Source organism: Hakea prostrata, chromosome 3 (assembly GCF_041222555.1).
Source record: "Hakea prostrata isolate BN-2017 chromosome 3, UWA_Hpros_2, whole genome shotgun sequence".
Classification (NCBI taxonomy): Eukaryota; Viridiplantae; Streptophyta; class Magnoliopsida; order Proteales; family Proteaceae; genus Hakea; species Hakea prostrata.
The window spans coordinates 24,917,537-24,938,414 of NC_142602.1; the positions used below are offsets into that span (position 1 = coordinate 24,917,537).

The 20,878-nt window shown below is 37.6% G+C and overlaps 2 protein-coding genes across 2 annotated transcripts in view; one reads left to right on the top strand and one right to left on the bottom strand.

Moving 5' to 3' along the window:
• Nucleotides 1-678: 678 nt before the first annotated feature.
• LOC149021835 (putative CoA ligase CCL7) lies at nt 679-5,139 on the bottom strand. The gene is made up of 6 exons (XM_089150013.1): nt 4,104-5,139; nt 3,794-3,983; nt 2,827-2,972; nt 2,525-2,592; nt 2,312-2,414; nt 679-1,292 (listed from the first exon to the last, which is right to left on the bottom strand). The coding sequence occupies exons 1-6, from the start codon at nt 5,115-5,117 to the stop codon at nt 1,179-1,181; spliced, it is 1,635 nt and encodes a 544-aa protein (XP_089006139.1). The 5' UTR covers nt 5,118-5,139; the 3' UTR covers nt 679-1,178.
• A 2,475-nt stretch (nt 5,140-7,614) lies between these two features.
• MRH2 (Armadillo/beta-catenin repeat family protein / kinesin motor family protein) overlaps nt 7,615-20,878 on the top strand; it is a 60,365-nt gene continuing 47,101 nt past the window's right edge. The window contains exons 1-11 of the mRNA XM_089150014.1: nt 7,615-8,100; nt 9,475-9,575; nt 9,773-9,895; nt 10,296-10,481; nt 12,217-12,438; nt 12,569-12,728; nt 14,435-14,584; nt 14,690-14,778; nt 17,660-17,872; nt 18,073-18,207; nt 19,934-20,113. Coding sequence (XP_089006140.1) covers nt 7,941-8,100; nt 9,475-9,575; nt 9,773-9,895; nt 10,296-10,481; nt 12,217-12,438; nt 12,569-12,728; nt 14,435-14,584; nt 14,690-14,778; nt 17,660-17,872; nt 18,073-18,207; nt 19,934-20,113 — 1,719 coding nt within the window. The 5' untranslated portion in view covers nt 7,615-7,940. The remainder of the gene's footprint in view (nt 8,101-9,474; nt 9,576-9,772; nt 9,896-10,295; nt 10,482-12,216; nt 12,439-12,568; nt 12,729-14,434; nt 14,585-14,689; nt 14,779-17,659; nt 17,873-18,072; nt 18,208-19,933; nt 20,114-20,878) is intronic.

A 20,878-nucleotide genomic window follows, 5' to 3' on the forward strand; every position in this document is an offset into this window, starting at 1 on the left:
CAAATAATTTTCTCTGTTTATAAATTTTGAAGTAATTTTGTACCAACTTATAATTATCAATACAATCTATAGAATCTGTATGAAATGCTTATGATGCGACAGAGGAGCTGGTGCTGGTACCAATAGCTACAATGGTAGTAATGGTGATGGTTGAATATGCATAGCAGTGGTGATGACGAAGGCAGCCATGAAGGGGGTGGCGGTCTCTTTAGCATTTTTTTACTCCCAGGTTTTTTTCCCACTTGATTCTTCTAACAGAAAAGAAAGAAAAGAAAACAGATCGACCCATACAATTTTGTTTTGTTGGTTTTTCAAGAGAACTTCATTAACACCATAAACAACTTTTATAAATGTTACCCTTCAGCTATGAGCAGCTTCCAGTCAGAATCTGTTGAATAGATTTAAATGATGTTCCAATTTCAAATAGTAAATGATCACATTCCTTTGGTAAATGAGCTTGCTCACACAAGTACCACAACCTCTGATCCGGCTTTCCAAATTTCAAGATCAACTTATTGGCACCATTGATTGTTAATAACAATAAACCAGACCGAAAACAAAATCGACTCAGAATTCAGAATTTCTCCATTCCGTATAGACCACAACAGAAGGCCATAACCTAGCTTTTCTCAAAGTAGATGCTTCATAGTATCTTCTAATAAATTTTACTCTTTGACAACCGGAATCTGGAAGAGCACAACCTGTCAAGAAACAGGTGCTCTCTGAGTCTCTCCAAGAATTTTATTGTTAACCTCAATGAAATAATGTGCCTTACCTTATAATTCAGTTAACCTCAAATGAAATAATGTGCCTTACCATAGAATTCAGTTAACCTCAATGAAATAATGTCCTTTAACCATAGAATTCAGAAAGGCAACTATGCAGATACCCCAAATAGGAGATGTTATGTGATTTTTTGAACAATCTAATTAAGTTCGTATACATTTCTTTCTTTCTTTCTTTCTTTCTTTTTGTTTTTTGGGTTAAAAAGTTCTATACATTACATTACTGACAGACCCTTATTTCTCCTCTAGAATAAAAGAAAATTCATTTGTAAAGAAGAATAATACATCTCAACTAACATAGTTGTGTTGTATGCAGTCTCCTGGATTATTCTCACTTCATGCTGATTGATTATCACATTGACAGGAAGCATGGGTGATGGTAATCCTGGCACCTCATAGCTTAGATCGGACTTTCTGGATAAGTTCTCTTCGAAGTATCTTCCCAGCAACTGATTTTGGAACACTACTTATGAATGTTACACGTCGCAATCTTTTGTAGGGTGCAACCTGTAACAGAAGACAAATTCTGACTCTTCTAAGTTGCATGTACAAAAAAGCTCAAATTCAATATGCATATTTCGCTATTAAGTAGTACCGCATATCAAAATCCAAACCCAAAAAGGAAAACGACTAAGGTACATTCAGAATGGTCAAAAGTGCAGATCATCCAAACTTTGACGGTCCATGGCTAAGTGCAAGGTGTAAGTGAGAAAACAGTTCATGGAGGAAAACATAGAGTAAAATGGTCATTGAGCTTTTCTAAGTGGTTGGTCCAGAGAACGTCCTATCTTATTGACACTTCATAAACTACAGCAAACCTAAGATGGGGGAAGAGCACTATTTAGAAGCAAAGTAATGAGTTATTTTCACTTATGGTGATATTCTGAAATCATTATTTCGTGAATCATTTTATTCAAGAAAAGTGAAATGGATTTTGTGTATTCAAACGGCTTTTGAAAAGCACAAAGGGAAATAATAATCAGAGGTTTTAGACAATGTTGGACTATTGAGGTGATGCCTGGTTACCAGCATAGGTGAAGGGAAATGAATAAAAATAGATGAGAAAACAAGAAGCAAGTTCTCCTATCACTACCACCAATATTTTGTAACTTTACTTAACATGTTAAGTACTATTGACTTCACTTCTCAATCAAATTACTTGAATTTGAATTGGAAAGCTTATTTACGTTACATGGTAAGATTTAAGTTAGTTACACACGAGTGAGAAGTGAATGGCACTGGGCAAAGAGGAGCAGTGGGTAGAAAGACAGTGGCAGTAAGGTTATTTAGTGAATGGCTAAGCCAAGCAGCACAGATCCCATGTAAGGGGTCAAACCACCCCCACCCTCCCCCCAGCCCAACCCCACCCCAAACCCACAAAAAAAAAAACCAGGAGGGTGAGAATAAAGTTTTTTCATTTTCTCAGCACCAAAGGTTTCTTGAAGGGAAAATATTGGACAGTCAAGCTAAGCTCACATGTCATAAAAGCATAAACAAAAGCAAAAAGTAAACACAAATTACTCTACCTGCTTTGCAACAAATTCTTGAATTTCTCCTTCACTTAGTGAGCTATTGGGTGAACGGACAACATATGCAATTGGGACCTCACCAGCTTCATCATCCGGAAATCTATGACAAAAAAAAAAAAAAAAAAAAAAAAAAGGCTCTAGTATCAGACTGTATTAAGCAAATCTTTGCTTGATTTTTCTGGAGCTATGTTGAGTTTATCAACAACTTACGGGATGACAACAGCATCCAATATGTCTGGATGAGTCAGAAGAACTCCTTCCAGCTCAGCAGGTGCCACCTAACAGAATAAAAAAACGCAATATTCTTATATAGCAGAAAGAAAGCTAACAACAGGAACATGGAGAAAATTTCGCATCCAGCCAACCTAATTTTACACAATAAAGCAGTGTCAGAGCCATGAAGTCTAGATCCACTGCCAGAGTCAGAGTCATGAAGTCATAGTCACATTTACTATGAACGGATGATAAGAAAATAATAAAAAGATAAACAACCAACACACAGTAAGTCTCACCTGGAATCCTTTATACTTGATGAGCTCTTTTATTCGGTCAACAACAAATAACTGTCCTTCTTCATCAAAATATCCTAGATCTCCGGTACGTAGCCAGCCTCGGTTATCTAAGGTCAACTTTGTAGCCTCAGGATTGTTGAGATAACCTATAGAGCTTATAAAATTAGCACTGGAAATGAGTAAATTACCTAAAGAGCACTGGTAACCATTAATGTTGATATTCAGGAACCCAAGAAAACACTATTTCAAGTGAAAGTCAAAATGAAAGCATAAACATTCCCAAGTTTCCAAAACGTCAGAGAATATCCAAGTAACAAATTAATACCCAAAGAAGCATTTCAACCTAATATTCATCGAATGACATAAATAACAAGCATGTTTGAGAGATTTCTTTCTAAAAGTGCTCTAGATATGGTCAATCTTTCCATTTTTGTAAGACTATTTGATAACATCATGTTGACAAGGGAAACAGCTACAAAACACTCTTCTGTGTACTAAAATATTAAGAATAGAGTTTAACTACAGCATAATTTTGTCAGGTACTAATCAATAAGAAGTAGCTGCACTTGGATGATACATGTTAGAAAAAACAGTCCTAAATAGGACCATGGTCTATATTCCGTGGTCATTGAACTAATGAACAAAATTAAAGGATGCGCTTTATCCAAGAAACCATAAATCAAACACATAAAGCAAGTCGGATCCCCTATTTCTTAAATAAAAGTGATGTTACTAATAAGAGAATTGGTTTAGCTCGAGTGTGCAGGTTCGGAGTTTCGGACACTGTTATACCAACTAAAGACAAGCTCCACACGAGAGAGATGCGAGTTGCTGATTTGACTAGTTCAAAATCATTAGAAATTAACTGAGAAATGACACTGAAGTTTCACAGGTAATAGAAGTTACAGCAGCATCATGTATATATTTTTCAGAGAACACTTAGAAACAACATAGTTCCACGCAGTACCTTTCATTACATTTGGTCCTCGAACCCATATTTCCCCTAATTGATTGGGAGGAAGAGGCTTGTGTGTGTCCACAGCAACTATTTGTGATTCAATTCCTGGAACAAGAGGTCCACTTGAACCAGAATGGCGAGCTCCTATTCTCGGACTCTCGATTGTAACAATTCCACAAGTTTCAGTTAACCCATAACCCTGTTAAATGACCACAGAGTTGAAGTCAAAACAGGATGCATCTTTCATACTCAAAGCTAGAAACATTCTATATTCTGTATTGTAGTTTCAAATAGACTTTGAATAGAAGAGCATGAGTACCTGAAGAACATGGGCGTGAGGGAAGTTCTTGGCACATTCCTCCATTATTTCCTTACTAAGTGGAGCCGCGCCGGAAGGAAGGTACTTAAGAGACGAGAGATCATACTTCTGGACCACACTCTGCTTTGCCAGAGCAATCATGACCGGTGGAACCACGAACAAATGGGTCACCTTATACTTCTCAACTGCGCTTAGCACCATGTCCATATCGAACTTTCCAAGCGTGACAACCATGTTCCCCCTCTGCAACTGGGCATAGGTGATGATGGAGAGGCCGAATATATGGAACATGGGAAGGAAACAGAGGAACACGTTGTGCATCTCGCCGGCAAATTCCTGGTCACTGGTCAACATGAGAGCGGCAGAAACGAAATTCCGGTGGGTCAGAATGACGCCCTTGCTCGTCCCAGTGGTGCCGGAAGAGTACAAGAGCGCCGCCGTATCGGTTAATTTGACCGAAGCTCTTGGAAAATCAGAGACGGGTCCTATAGCCAAATTAACCAGGTCGGAAAAAGAGGTGATTCCGGCACCGGATACCACCGGAGACGAAAAATTGAGGGGTCCCAAGATGACGGCCGGCAAACCAAAATCTTTGAGCTTGTCCCACAGGGAAGGAACGGTGATTACAAGCTTGGGACGAGAGTCCTTGACCTGTTTGGAAACCTCGGTTGTGGTGTAGAGAGGATTAACGGTGGTGGCAATGGCTCCGAGAGCGACGATGCCCAGAAAACAGAGAGGGAACTGGATGGAATTAGGGGCGAAAAGGAGAACGACATCGCCTTTCTTTATACCCAAACGGAGCAAACCATGGGCGACTCTAGCTACGGTGGATTTGAACTGGGCGAAGGTGAGTGTTTCGCCGGAATCAGCGTCGGCAAGTGCAAGCTTATCGGAGTATGCCGAGGAGTTTCTGAAAAGAAAAGGAACTATTGAGAGCTTTGGGTCTTTAGGGATGACAATGGGAGGACGGAGGGATCTGTAGATCCCATCCCTTCCATACCCAGATTTCTCCATTACCAAATCAACAGGAATTGAGTGTCAACAACTGCAAAACTGAATCCAGATGACATAGAGACTGCAATGCATTTGGTCTATATAAATAATGTTATCACTTTATCATGGGTCTGGTACTCTGGTGTTTCAATCCTTGAACCGCCCAATCAGCAAATCACTGTTTTGTCTCGGAACCGTTTATGACAAAGCAGTTTGTGACTTTGTGTAGTGTAATACATCGGTGCATTTGTTCCTATTGATTATATATTTACATATATGAGTTGAGTCGATACAAGCCTTTTTGAATAAACTTGTGCCTAACAAAATACCTTAAGAAGTGTTTCATTCCTTGTCTCCCCGAACATTAATGGCGAGCAAGGAAAACCATGAGATTGTAAGGAATTGCTTCACTCCTGCGCATTTGTCATGCGAAATTTCAAATGGTTGGATATAAAATTTTGATCGAATCAAGAATGTTTGACTTGACAGTCCTGCACATTAGATGTGCACCACTAACGCAAAGTCGAAAATTATAATATTGAATGTAAGAAGTTTGTAAAGAGAAAGAAGGTGGACGGAGTCTAAAAGGGAAGGGAGTACCAGCAATCCATAATAATGAATTTAAATATTACAAGAAATTTTTGTTTATTTGTTGTAGACTTGTAGATAAGTTTTCTCATTCTAGCACTTGCTACTGTTGGACATAATATAATATCATGGGCAATCGTATAAGACAAATAAAGACATACAATCATAAGAATGGAAAACTTGTCTTATTTTGAATACCATGAATGATCTCCTTGTTGAAAGCATCGTACATACATCTTATGATGCATAAACAAAGTTAGCGAAGTTGAGATGTGTTAGTGGTAGCCAGCACTTTCTTTAAGGTGTTTAAAAGTCACAAATAGTGCACACAGGTTCTAAGTACGTTTTCACCTCCAATATCAAACAACCCCTCCATCGCAGACGATGCACTCCGTCGCGATGAACTAAGGGATCCAAAAGCTACATTCACCAATCCGTTGTTGACATAATTTTCAAAACAACTTCACAAAACATAATTTCTCTCTCTCTTAATAAATAACCCCTCTCACCTTTATATAAGAGAGTAAAAGACACCACTAAAGATTGTCTCCAAGAAACACAACTCTTCCCTTAAGGCTTGTTTGTTAGTTACCAAACTAGCCTCTAAAAAAAACACCTATTGTCCACTTAGGTGTTCATTGAAAGAAGACAACTAATTAATCAAAATGATTTTTTTTTGAATTTTCTAATAAAATTACTAAAATTACAACAGCTACAAGAGAAGTAGTTCTGTTCTTTCTTAATTGAATAAAATGTATAGGAAGAACATAAAGTAAAAATAAATTAGAGGTTGAGCTATAGTAACAACGTCGAAAAAGCTTCAGTCCTACGCATTCACGTCAAGAGAATTTTTAGACTGTTGGATCTAAAATTTTGGCCAAGATTGAATCTCAATGGCCCGAAATGTGTCGTTTGACAGTCCTGCGCATTTAATGCACTTGACTAAAGCAATGTCCTAACAACACAAAATACATGTCAAAATAATTGTGTATATCCATTGTAAATAAGTGCTATACACAAGCAACTAGCCTAAAATTAAGTATTTTTTCACTTCACATAAGGAAGAAAAAAAAGGGCATTTCTTCCTTTGAGTTTTTTTTTGGCCAAATTTAACTTCTTCTTTTTTTACATTTTTTTATGAGGTTCATCCGGGCCAGCTTGCGCGTACCACGATTACATCCTCAAATTAATGCCGCCGAATGGGTGCGAATCCAAAACCTCCCCGTGGGAGGTAGAGTCTTTAACCGCTTTATTAACCCATCATTGGCATTTCTTCCTTTGAGTTGCTATAGACAGAAGAGCAAGGGAGAGGGTGAGATAATCAAGTAAGACTCACGTATAAACTTGAGTTGGGATTCTCTATTTGTCATGTTAAATGTTTATGCTTTCCACACATCTTTTTATTACACTAAAAAAGAAAGGGAAAATGACGTGATTAGTTGCTTTTAGGTTTTTCTTTATAAAAATAACCACTCAATATTTCACTTTACAAAACTAGCTAAAAATGAATTTGCAATTACAAAACTAGTCAAAATAGTGTTTTCACCTATTTAGACATTTTACCAATAAAATTGACCATATCGGCATAGGGGTGAAAATGTCTAAAGAGTATAAAAAAATAATAACTCTACCTTTTCGGACAAAATAGTGATTTTCTCGATGTGATCAATCTTAGGGTTAAAAAATATCTAAAGAGGTGAAAAATCAATATTTTGGCTAGTTTTGTAAGTGCAAACTCAATTTTGGTTAATTTTGTTTAAGTAACTATTTCTATAAGAAGAAATCTAAAAGCAGCTAATCATGTAATTTTCCGTTTCAATTTACGACATTCAAGTCTGCTGGAAATTTGATGACACCTGTCCATGTTCTGGATGAAATAAAAATATACGTCGAAACTGTTCACGAAGTCTCCACTCTAGACCCTGACGAAGCGGCCAACCCCAAACCGATATAGAGCGGGAGCTGTCGCTTGCTCGTTCCTTCCACAACTTTCTATGCGATTTTATTTTATTTTTTAAATTAATTTTGTTTTCTGGTTTCAGTCTCAGCAATTATTCAGTTTGCTTTGATGATCGTGAAGGCCTCTAACTCCTGGGAGGGAGGGAGTGCCCAGGCATTCTCCCTCCCTATCAACTCTCAATTCCACTTTGATTTCTTTCTTTCCTTACTGCTTTTCAATTCTGATCACCAAAGAAAACGATCCTTTCGATCACATCTCATTCTTCGACGTACTCATAAAGTGAGAGTTCCCTTCAAATGGCGTCGAAATCGTCGCATCGTTCTGACAAGCAGGCGCCTTCTGCATCCACTTCGAGGAGCTCCACCGGACACCCTCCAGTTCGTTCCAAAGTCTCTTCAGTTAAACGTTCTGTCGTGAACAATGCAAAAGCTTCTCATTCCAATGCCGATGACCAAGGTTTGTTTCTTTCTCTCCACTTCATTCCATGCAATCTTTGGGCAATCGGAATTGGAGGTGAAATGCAGTTGCAACGTAGTTCGAGTTTGATACTTTAGTTTTCTCGGTTTACAGACTTAAGTTTAGTTCAAGGAAGTATTGGGTTTTATTTATACATTAACCCACTAATCGCGGAGCCTTGAGTAGCTAACTTTTTAATGGTTGATGATAACGCACATTCGAAAGTTATTCCTCTGATCCTGGGTTCTTCGTCTCTCAAAGTCCTTCTGCCCTCTGTTGCCTCGAATATTTGTGGATTATAAACGAGAAATCAAAATTCAAGTCTTATGTACCATTTTTAAATATCCAAACCAGGTTGGGGGTTTAGGCTTTCAGGGCACTTTTAGAATTCTTCTGTGTTCACTATTTGCTAGAAATGTCAATTATCAGGTCTTAGTTGGACTGTTATTTGAACTAAAAACTAATCCTTTTTGCATTGTGGGGTGTGGATTACATACACGAAATTATAGGAAACAAATTTTGCAGAAAATGTCATGAAAATAAATGCTGGAGGAAAGTGTTCATAAGCACTGTTTTGTTGGGGGGCGGGGGAGAAAGGAAAGGAGGAAAGAAATATTACTTTTCAAATATTATGAAACGTTGGTTGCAATTTATCATGGGATAGACAGCACTGTATTTTACATGCTTCTACCATATTTGATGGAATTTGAACTTATTACTTACGTTATGAAATATATGTTGTTCTTTGAACAATGGTTATCTGTTCTGTTATGGGATTTAGCTGGTGTAAGTTTGTAGAATGGGCTTTTCATATGTTACAGTTGTGCCATAAGTACTGTTTTTTTTTGGATAGTACAAAGTACAAACTCTATTTATCATTTACTTCATCCATGTAAACTTAGGATCGTGTGAATCTTGGAAAATCCATGACGGGATGGTCTGAACAGCTCAATAAATTCACCGTACCAAGAGTCAAGTTTACCATCTTGAACACAACTCCATTCTGCAAAACCTTGTCATTTTGTCAAAACTAAACAGGGTTAGCTTTGCAAATCCTGTTCATTTTGTCTTTCTGTGGGTGTATGTCAGTTTGCTCATAATTGTTCATGCAATGTCAAAAGTTGGGCTAGGAAGTCCTTTTGGTGATTCTCTATACTATCAGGGACATTCTGAACAATTTGTTGGCATGGCTAGAAATAGATCCAAGTGGGTACATTTGTCAGTTACTCTAATGCAATAAAGTTAAGCGTACCTTCTCAACCCTTTCTCTTGGACTTTAAAAATGACTTTATTCATGGTTCCTTGTCAAAGTTCAAGACTAAATAAACATTTTCTGGAGCGGTTTCATTTTTGATGAGCTGTTTCTTACTACAGAGCCAGGAAGGGTGCGAGTGGCTGTCAGACTTCGACCAAAAAATGCTGAAGATAGCGTTTCTGATTCTGATTTTGCTGATTGTGTTGAATTACAGCCAGAGGTGCCAGCCTATAAATTTTTTGCTGCTTTTTACTTTTTCCTTCTGACATGGAAGATGAGATTGTTTAATGATCATTTCTCATTGTTCCAAATATTAAATAAAATTTTCCATTTTATCTTCGCATAAGTGCCTTGTTCAGAATTTTGCTCAGATTGAAGGTATAAAGTAACTTCATTGACCTTTTTCTCCTTCTACAGATGAGGAGGTTGATTTTGAAGAAAAATAATTGGAGTTCTGAATCTTACAAATTTGATGAAATACTTACTGAAAGTGCTTCTCAGAAGCGAGTGTATGAGGTGGTTGCAAAACCGGTGGTTGAGGTAAGTGACATACATGAAGATACAACAGATAAAGAAACCTTTGCATCTTGTATTGGAGAACTTCCTTGCTTGAATCCTGAAACTGTAGTATGGACTGGATCAGTAGTTATTGAAAAAGGGACATCTGTTAGTTCAGAAATTTGTGTACCATCTAATATTAGCTGTATGTCAAGTCTACCTTTTCTTTCCAGCATGTGGGGAAGGGAGGGGATTGGGGTTGGGCTGGAAGTGAGCAGAGATCTAGACCTTTCACTCTTAGATGAAGTGAAAAGCTTCCATACATAATGCTTTTGAGCCACTCCTGTAATTGTTGGTTTTTTGGAGGGGGCCTTTTTTGATTAGCATTTCATCATGTATTGGCATGCTAAGCATATCTATCCATTTTTATATAAATTTGCAGAGCATCCTAAATGGCTATAATGGGACTGTGATGGCTTACGGTCAAACAGGGACTGGTAAAACGTACACAGTTGGGAAACTAGGTAAAGAAGATCCTTCTGAGCGTGGAATTATGGCTAGAGCTCTGGAAGACATACTTGTTAATACATCTCCTGCTTTTGATGTCGTGGAAATTTCCTACTTGCAGGTAATAAACTGTAATGAATTGCACATTTGAACTTTAAGATAGCTTTTTAAGTTTATTCTCCAGGGGACTTTATCTTGGTTTATGTTGTTGTAAGTGGTATCTTTCTGGTATGAATGTTTTTGTCTTGGAAATCATTTTCAAAATGTCAGTAACTTAACATTGGTGCTGACATTGTCACTACTGTACAGTTCCTTGACTTTGTTGTGTCAATTTGACAAGGAATGGGTGGGTTCCTTTTGTGTGTGTTTGCATGTGTTTACCTATTAAATTGGAAGATTAACAAGAAATGTACCCTTACTGTCTGTAACCTCACAAGCTCATGCTTTTGATGCCATTAGACTACCTATCTTAAATTAGTCTCACACCGTATTAGCCATAAGAAGTCATAAGTTGGGAACTGAATATTTCCTTCCAGCAGAAATTGACTGCAAAAGGACTGTATTTTCATGAGGTCGATTTATGGATTATACATTTGTCATGAAGGTTACCTGGTGGTTCTCTCTATCTTGTCTTGCAAAGGTGTGTAGTTGACATTGTCACTGCTTCATCTGTGCTGAGGTGGGGGTTAGTAGGTTAGCAGATGGGGTTTGGAACTGTTGCTCTATTTTATCAACAATTGTACATGCTATCAGCTAATCAAATATCAAGGCTTGACTCCCTTCCCACCCTTTCCAACTCCCCCCATGACCTAAGCATTTGGCTTCCATCCCCTACCAAAACCTTCTCCACCTCTTCAGTGGAACTTCCTCCGTGCCCATAACCCAAAACCCCCTTGGCCTCCCTTGATTTGGTTCAAAGGCCACGTTCCCCGGCACTCCCTTACCCTTTGGAGGACCCTTAACCTTGCCCTCCCCACCCAATCCTTCCTTATTGGCCACCATCTCCTTGTAAACCCAAATTGCATCCTTTGTTGGAATGGGTCGGAGGACCTTGATCACCTCTTTTTTTCTTGCCCTTTTCCCAAATCTATCTAGGAGAAAGCTCTATCTTTCATTTGGCCCCGCTCAAGGCGCTCCTTTGGTTTCGCTAGTGATTGGTCTTGGATTCTGAGAAACTTTTCTGGTTCTACCATTTGTGATCGGGTTGGTAAGCTTGTGTTATGTGCCACTATCCAACATCTTTGGTGGGAGCGAATCTTCGAAGATGGACTTCCAAATCCCGCTCCAAATAAATGATTTGGAATGCCCTCTTCTTTGATGTTTCTTCTAGACTTGTAATTTCTTCCCATCCCTTGATTGATGATACCCCAAAGAACAGGCTTATTGTTGTCTCCTGGGGTCTTAACTCTTCTTTTCGGTTTTCCTCTTAAAGGCCGTTTTGTTTGTTCCTCTTTCGTTAATTAATTATTTCTCCATCCAAAAAAAAAAAAAAAAAAAAAAAAACTGAGATGTTAAATGAACTCAAATTTCTGTAGAAACGAGGAAACCCAAACATTAGCTGTATTTTTAATCCATTTGTTCATTTTATGCCTTGCCAGAAATGCAACAACAGAATTGTGCTTAAGTAACAATGACCGTCTCCTTTAAAAAATATTTGTTTTGCTCCGCATTTTCCCATTTCTAGCACTTACCGAAATTATCTCTTGTGATTGAACCAAACATCAGCTTCTCTGTATAGTTTGCACTTATATGTGGTGTTGAGTAGCTTATTCGAGTTGAATATAAGTTGTGTTTTATTGATTGGCTAATAAAGACAAATGGCAGTACTTAATTTTTGTAATTTACTGCTGTTATAGTTGTATCTGGAATCCATACAAGATTTGCTGGCTCCCGAGAAGAATAATATATCTATTGTAGAGGACCCAAAGACGGGTGAAGTGTCCTTGCCTCGTGCTACTGTAGTTAGAGTTCAAGATCTTGACCATTTTCTACACCTACTGCAAATTGGTGAGGCGAACCGGCATGCAGCTAATACAAACATGAATACAGAATCTTCACGCAGTCATGCAATTCTCATGGTGCATTTTCTGTTGTGGTCAAATTGTCTTTATTTATGGGCCCTCTCAATCAATTTAGACTGTGAAACATGATTTTTATTCGTCAAGAAAACTTATTGCTGGTTTACTTTATGGATCTTTCTTTCTGCAGGTTTTTGTCCAAAGATCGACCCAAGGAAAGGTTGAAAAGGAATTTTCTTCCCAGGAGAGGGATGGGAGCGAGATTGCTTCTGGCAATGATGTACCTACCCTTCTGAAAAGCAAATTGCTGATAGTGGACCTTGCAGGATCTGAGAGAATAGGCAAATCTGGTATTGAATGCGTTCTATGTAGTTTTATGCAGCAGCATTCTTAGGGCTACACATCTAAATATTCAAGGGGCCTTGCAGTTCTCTTCGAATTCCTCATTAATATAATATATATATATATATTGTGGACATAATTGAATCCTTAGATGATCAATGTGATCCCTAAGTTTCTTATTTATAATATGGTGAAATATACGAAGTTACATAATTACCCTCACTAAACAACTGAATAATAATAACTTGAACCACAACTTATAATTAAACCAACCCACAAATAAACTAAACCAATCAACACTCCCCCTCAAGTTGAGGCATAGATGTTAATCATGCCCAACTTGCTCAAAATAGGGTATAAGTTTCCTTCCTTCAGTCCTTTAGTAAAGATGTTAGCTACTTGATCTTCAGATCTCACAAAACGCATGCATATCAACCCTTGTTCCAATTTTCCTTTGACAAAAAATTTCGATTCTAATTTTAACTGGCTCTGATGCCATGTGGAAATAATTGAATCCTTAGATGATCAATGTGATCCCTAAGTTTCTTATTTATAATAATGTGAAACATACAAAGTTACATAATTACCCTCACTAAACAACTGAATAATAATAACTTGAACCACAACTTATAATTAACCAACCCACAAATAAACCGAACTAACCAACATATATGTCTTAGCATTTAATCAGCATATTCTGATAAATATTGCTGGTGGATCTTATGTTGGTTGCCATAATATGCGTAAGAGGTTATTACACTTGTGTTTTGATTATGAGTCCTAGTGACGGGAGAGTATGATGATGAGGCATTAGAATTGCCTATAATGCTGGAGGGTAAGATCCTCCTTGGAACAAGCATGTTAGTTGTGTGTGTGTGTATATATATATATACATATATTTGGAATAAAAGTTATCTTTTAGATGCTTGATTTTGATTAAATGTTTTTAATGTAGTTTCTTCTTCCTCAATTAACATTTCTTGATTTTTAGGAGAAATTCTTCATATTCCTTTGGTTGTTAATGGTTTCTTTGAAAAATGAGAAGGGAATAAATTGAGAATTAAATTGATCCAAATAATTTCAAGAATTTTAATTTACCATTATAGACATCATTTATTTCTAATAGAAATGTCTAATTGATTGAATACAGAGGGGTATTGGAGGGAAACGAAATGTAGCCGTGTCCCTTGAGTTCACACTTATATATATATATATATATATATATATATATATATATATGTATATTACTCATCATGTTTTCTAGATTTTGTCAAATTGCAGTTCTCACCTTGGTAGAAATGATACACTGAGCACATTGTATCTGGTTAGCTTGTTAATGCTTCTTTTTTTGAATGGTTCATAAAAGCCTGAAGTGGTTGATTCCTTAAATTTAGATTTTATGGGCTTGTATGGGTCTCACCTGCAAACAAAGATGCGTAGTATTCACAAAAGTTTCTCTATTGGTAGTTATGCTTGAATTCCCATAGCTTTATTAGATAAGTTGCTTCTCAGTTCTTTCTATTCAATACTTTTCTTCATCATTGCATGATTCACTTTTTTCTCTTTCGTGTATTAGATTGCATTATTAGTGACCAAACAGTTACATCGAGAGCTTCCATCTGCATTTATGGTTTAGGATCCTGGGTTTTCGTATCCAGTGAAACTTGCAGTATACTCCTAGTCCCCTAACTATTCTCATCTAATGGTACTCCAGGCAGTGATGGCCACCTTCTAGAAGAGGCCAAATTCATAAATCTTTCTCTCACTTCTCTTGGAAAGTGTATTAATGCATTGGCTGAAAAGAGTCCGCATATACCTGTGAGGGATTCCAAGCTCACGAGATTGCTCCGTGACTCATTTGGAGGTATCCTTGCATATTATATAAGCAATTCGAAGATGTACAGTTCCACTAATACTTATGCAATTTGCCATTATTATTTGAGGTCTTATTTTTACCTTTACCATTCAGGTTCCTCAAGAACATCACTTATCATAACAATCGGACCTTCTGTACGACATTATGCAGAAACGGCTAGTACTATACTGTTTGGTCAACGAGTAAGTCTGTGCTCTATTTCTGAAACTTATCATGAGGGTGATGGTATACCGTATGCCTACAGTTAAATTATAGGTATATTTGAATTCCTTTGACATCAAGGAGTCAATTGGTTTGACCAACTCCACCAGCTTACACTTGAAACACCAAGCAAAGCTCTCACTTGGCGAAGAAGAAGATAGCAGCAGTTATAAGACTGCACAGGCAATTAATTTCGATAGCCTGGACAGTGTTTACTCTTCTCATGATGGGGATATATATGGGGAGGAGGCTTAAAGCCATTACAGTCAAAAGCTACGAGAAAGTCATTTGAGGTAGCATGGCCATGTTCAATGGAGGCTTGTAAATGCTCCTATACGGAGAAGTGATTTAATCCAGATTGAAGGAATTAGAAGAGCGAGGGGCAGATCTAAGATAACCTTAAGAAAAATGGTGAGAAAGGATATGCATAGCTTAGGCTTGTATCTAGTATGGCTGCAAATAGAGATGATTAGAAGGCAAGACTCCATGTACCCGACCCCATTTAGTTGGGACAAGGCTTCTCGTTGTTGTAGGCTTGAAGCCAATTACAAAGTTCTGACTTCCTAGAAATTGAGATTCTAGTTAACACATAATACTACGCTTCAGCTCATGCATGGTGGGTGTAGGGATTCCTAAATTACATGCTAAATAAGAGGGGTCATGTGACATTGTTGAGTAGCCACATGACAACTTAAATTGGACAGAACTAAACCACATTGAGCCAACTAGAATCAGAGTTCAATCAAACTACTAAAAAGCTCTAAAAAATTATGTATAAAACTGAAGTGGTGCATTACATAGGGAGCCCATGGGATCAAGGGCACAAGACATTTGTGGTTCAAGCCTAAACTTATTCTGAAGGTCCATTTTGGTGGTGGATCTGCATCAGAAATGCCATTTAAATCATCTCCATGTTTCATAGTATCAAGTCATGCTCTATTGGGTACTCGTGCAATTATTTACATTTGTGGATGCATGTCAAACCTAGCTAGGTGGGATTTCTGGCTTGAGAATAGTATAGGAGAGAAAACTGAGTTGTTGTTGACCATACTCAATTATTGTTGTTCAAAACATGTCAAACCGAGAAACAGTAGTTGAAAAGGTTTTCTTTTTCAAGGAGGACTGTGCATCAGGCCATTTAAGGAAACTGATTGACTTGGGAAAGGAAAGAGCCTGGCTAAAGCAGTATTGTATTCTAGAGGGTGTTACTCTTGCCAGCATTCCATGCAGGGTGTCTTGTTCTACTTCCTGGAGTGATATCGTTTTAGGTTTCACTCTCCCCGTTCTTGTAAGGCATCGCTCTGTTCCCTTCTCTTGAAGAACAATACAGATGGAACTCAATTGGTTACTTTGAAATAATGTTTGAGGCTCAAAATATGTTGATAAAAACAACTTTGAGAGATACTTGTTAGGGTTTATGTAATAAGGGTATTTTAGGAACTAGAGTTGTCTAATTACCATATTACGTAATTTCCAATTTACACCTTTTACCTCCCTAGGTAGGGTATCCAGCACCAAATTGGACTATTTTCCTTTAAAATCAACCTAGGGTTGATAGATATGGATGTTTATATGGTCATGGACTTATTCTATGGACCTAATTTTTAATTTTTTGGGATGAATATGAGCGTAAAAGTTGTCTGGCTAGGCCAACTACGAAAGATAGTTTAACCAACTGTTTAAGTGCTCTATTTATGTAAAAATTGCGCAGCTTAAGTTATAAATGAAGAATAGTCTTTTGTTCACGTTTTTTTTCTAGTTTTGGGTGTCTAAGTTAGGAGTTCCAGTTCAAATAGAACTCCATTTATTTGTTTACTAGGAGTTCTTTTCCCATTAGAACTCCTGTTCTTTTGTTTTAAATAGCTCATCCCATTCGATGGAAGGCTTACATTCAGATTATTAATAATATTTCTCAGATTTGAGCCTTTTTTGAGTGTTGCTGCTGCAATTATTGGTTTATGTAACTTTGGTCTGAAAAGGTCCATGAGTTGAGTATTCCCTGAGGTTCTTGGTGAAGTCAAGCTAAATCCTTGCTTGGCTGAATAGACGCTTAGACAGCCTTCAAGAAGCGATTCCATTCAATCTATCCCCCTTTCAGTCATTTTTTCCCATTTTTCTTGAATTTTTGAACTTCTCAAGAGATCCAAAATTCAACGTCAGTTTTACACCAATCTAACAATTAGATCTGTCCTAAACTTTAGGCACATCATCTCTCCCCTACCCTGGTGAATTTAGATCATAGTTTTATCCCTTGTTGACCTTATAAAGATTTTCTTCAATTTTCATATTCCCTGAAACCCCAATAATATGAAGTCTCATAATTCTGATTTAGCGATCCACCACCCCATCAAACTTGGAATCATATTCCTATACCATTCCCTCCAAGTTTCAACTCATTCAAACTCCTATAGTTCCAATTTCTCCATCTCAAGGAACTTATCCCATATTTCCCATCGGTTAAGTGTCTTTGATACCCTAGATATCAGTTAAGAGTGCATTAGTTTTAACTCTAACTCTGTGTCCCTATCCTATCTTTTTTCCTTCAAATAAAACCAAACCTGTTCGCCCCACATGAGTTGGATCTCTTTAAGTTCTTGGGTCATGGTGGAGATAGTTGATGTTGCTACTTGCTAGAAAAAATTATGGTGTCACTACTAATGGAAGAAATTTTATATCCTCTTTTGTGTTATTACTTACATGACTATGAAGTATGAACCATGTGGGTATGACTTTAGTTTAGTATTTCTAACTTTTCTGTATTCATCCAAGATAGAATCACCTTGATTAATTTGTCACTATGTGTGTCACTTTTCAGCATTTTCTTTGCATAGAAAACTTATATTTCACTTCTATTTTGTTCAGGCAATGAAAGTCGTAAATGTGCTGAAAGTTAAAGAGGAATTTGATTATGAAAGTCTATGTAGGAAACTCGAGAATCAGGTTGATCAACTCACAGCAGAAATTGAGAAATTGCAAAAGTCAAGGGGCAATGACAAGAAAGATATGAAAAAAAAGCTAATTGAGTGGCAGAACTCCCTTGCTGAAGCGGAGAAGACTATGAATGCAAGGTCAGAGGTAATTTTTATATCCTCATTTGTCTAACCTGTTGAGTGATGAATATTCAGTGCCTAGCTTTTACTATGTTTTGGAGAAAAACATTTTGCTGTTAATATTTGTTGTTACAGCCTTTTGTATTGTTTAATTAAGATTTTCCAGTTCACACGCTTCATTTACTGCAATTATTCATCATCTGAAATAATGCATCTTACCTGCAGTTGTTAAAAGAGGAGAATGCTCTTTTGGAATCAAAGAGTAGAGGTTTGTTGGAAGAATTGAAGCTTCAGAAAGACCGTAATGATTTAATGTCTGCCGAAGTTGCTCGTGTGGAACTGAGTTTAAGGCAGTGCAAGGTTTTTCTTTATCTTAACATGAATCGCATCATAAAAGTCTTTGTTCTTTTCCTTTATCTTAACATGATGGAACTCTTTTTACTTCATTTGAAAAGAAAGATTATATGCCATTCAGTTATTCAATATATCCAAATCTTCTTGTATAAAGCAGAAGAGTGAACACTTACTACTGGAGAAGCTTTTGTTTTTCTATAGTTGTGGTATATAATGATGGAACTAGGGTACTGAATGGAATAACTGAGAAACTCTAAATTATGTTGCTTGTGTGTGCATCTTGGAATTTAAATGGGTCAAAGAGTAAGTGTCCTGGCTGGGCACAGTTAATGAACTACTCAAAGAGCTAGGATTTCTCTTTCTGCTGGACCTAATTAATTTTTTCAGTTCATTAGCCTGTGGAGCTCCTATATGAGAAGTGCTTATTTACATATAATGGTGCTAATATGAAAAGAGAAAGAGATGTTTGTGTACTATCATCCTAGTTTCTAATAGACAGTCTGATTAATTGTCATTTATTGATGCCCTGAATCAACTCTCACAGTGGAATCAATGAGGCTTTTAAGCTTCTAATTCTGCTCCTCCTCTCCCCTTCTGACCGTCACCTCTTCCCTCTCTTTCTTCCCCCTTGACCGAGATAATGAAGCTGTGGTAACGCCTGATCTACGGCGAAAATGGTTGAGGAAGATGGAGATCCTTCACCTCTTTCTCCTTGCCCTCTGACTCTCCCTCTCTCTCGCTCTCTGTTCGTCTGGTTTGTCCTGTTCTTCTCGCCTCTGCTTCTCCACATTTGCTCCCAGATTCGATGACTTCCTGATTCGAGTTCTCATTTCTGCCTGAAGGTGATGGGTGAAAGCTCTGACTTCCAGGGCTGGGGTTCCCCTTCATTCTCTCATTTTCTCTCATCTCCTCTTCTCCTCGCCTCTACTTCTCATCCCTGTGTTTCTCCTCATCTCTCCCTCTACTTCATCTATTTCTCCTACTCTCCTCTTTCCATTCATCTATCTCTCCCTCTCCCCTCCTGTTGATCTCCTCCTCCTCTCTTCCTCACCATTTGTCTGCTTCTCCTCCTCTCTCACCCTTTGTTTGTCTCCTCTTCTCTTCCTCTTTGTTTGTCTTCTCTCTCCTCTTTCCCTCTTTGGTGGTCTGTTTTTCTTCCTCTCATGGGAGTTAGGGCTTCCTCTGCTTGTAGGTTTGGTGGGACTGGCAGGCGATTCTTCCTCTCTTCTCCTCTTGCCTTACTTCTTGATCAATTTCTCTTCCTTTCTTTCTTCTTTTTCTCGATTTCTTCTTGTTCGTCTCTTACCTTCTCCTCCCGCTTACCGTCTTCCATCAAACGGGTAGAACTATTGCCTGCTGACTCACTTTGTCTTCCATGCTGTTGCTGCAATTTCAGTCAATCCAGAAAAGCTATCAACCCTGTTGCCCTCTGCATTGCTACTCTGGTCCTTGCTGCAATGCTGTTTGTGATTGCTGCAATGTAGGCCCACATTCATCAAACAAGGAACTGCGTCGGTCTAGCTTGGCCCACTGGCCTTAGTTTTTTGTCCATTTTGGTGTAGTGTTGTGCTAGTGTTGTTCTTTTTGCTTTGTTGTAAGACTATGTGCCACTTGCTGAGACTTCTCCCTTGTTTAGCTTTTGTATTATTACCCTTCCCCTTCTTTCATTTGGTTAACGAATTTTTTATTCATCCAAATTTTTTTTTCCAAATTTTGTTTATTTTGTTGGTAGAAAAATGAAGTGGAAGATCTTACGCATCAGACGGTACTTGCTGACATTAGTCAGATGTATGAGAAGAAAATTGCAGAGTTGACGCAGCAACTAGAAGATGAACATGCCAGTTCTGAAAGTGCTCATGAACAATTGGCTGTTGTAAAGAAACTCTTAAGTGATCGCCAACAATCAATTCAGGTTGACTTTATGTTTTTATTTAATTTAAACAGGATTAATTGATTTCGTCTTTGCTTCTTCCTCTCATTTATCCACTTCTCTAGTTGCTTGGTTCGTCTTTTTTGCCAGAGCAGCTCTTTTACTTTCTCTCTAAATGCATTAACGTTTGAGTAATTGATGAACCTTCATTAAGGTTTGGAATTTGGTGAAAACATGGTTCAGATGGATAAAAAACTTGTATTTATTACCTTTCTTCTTGACAAGTCAAACCTTGTTACCCATTTCTCTTTGTTTCCCAACATTATTTGCAGTCAGAATCCCTTTCAAACAGTACCTCTTTTTCAGACATATCTAGGAGTCAAAGTCCTACTAGCATTTTGAAGTCATACTTCAGTTAATGAATGATATTTTATGGTTACAATAAATTCCACATATTTATAATTTTTTCTTAAAATTAGAAAAATGTTTCTTAGGCATGCATTGTGTGTGTTAAAGGTCCAAATATGTTCCAAAAATCGACAACAGTTTGGTAATTTTCAATGCCTTCAATAGAGAATCTCAAATTTAGACATCACATTTTGGCACCTGACGCATCCTGGAGGCAGTCACAACAATGATGAACAGATGTTTGAGGACCCAGTGAAAGTTCCCTTTAATGGTTGGGGAGGTTCCCCTTGAACATGAAGACATTGAGAGTTCATTCTAGTAAAACCTCCATAATTGGTAAATTAGCTTAAAATATAATATGTTTTAAATGATTTTAAATTCCATCTAAAGTTTCAAGTA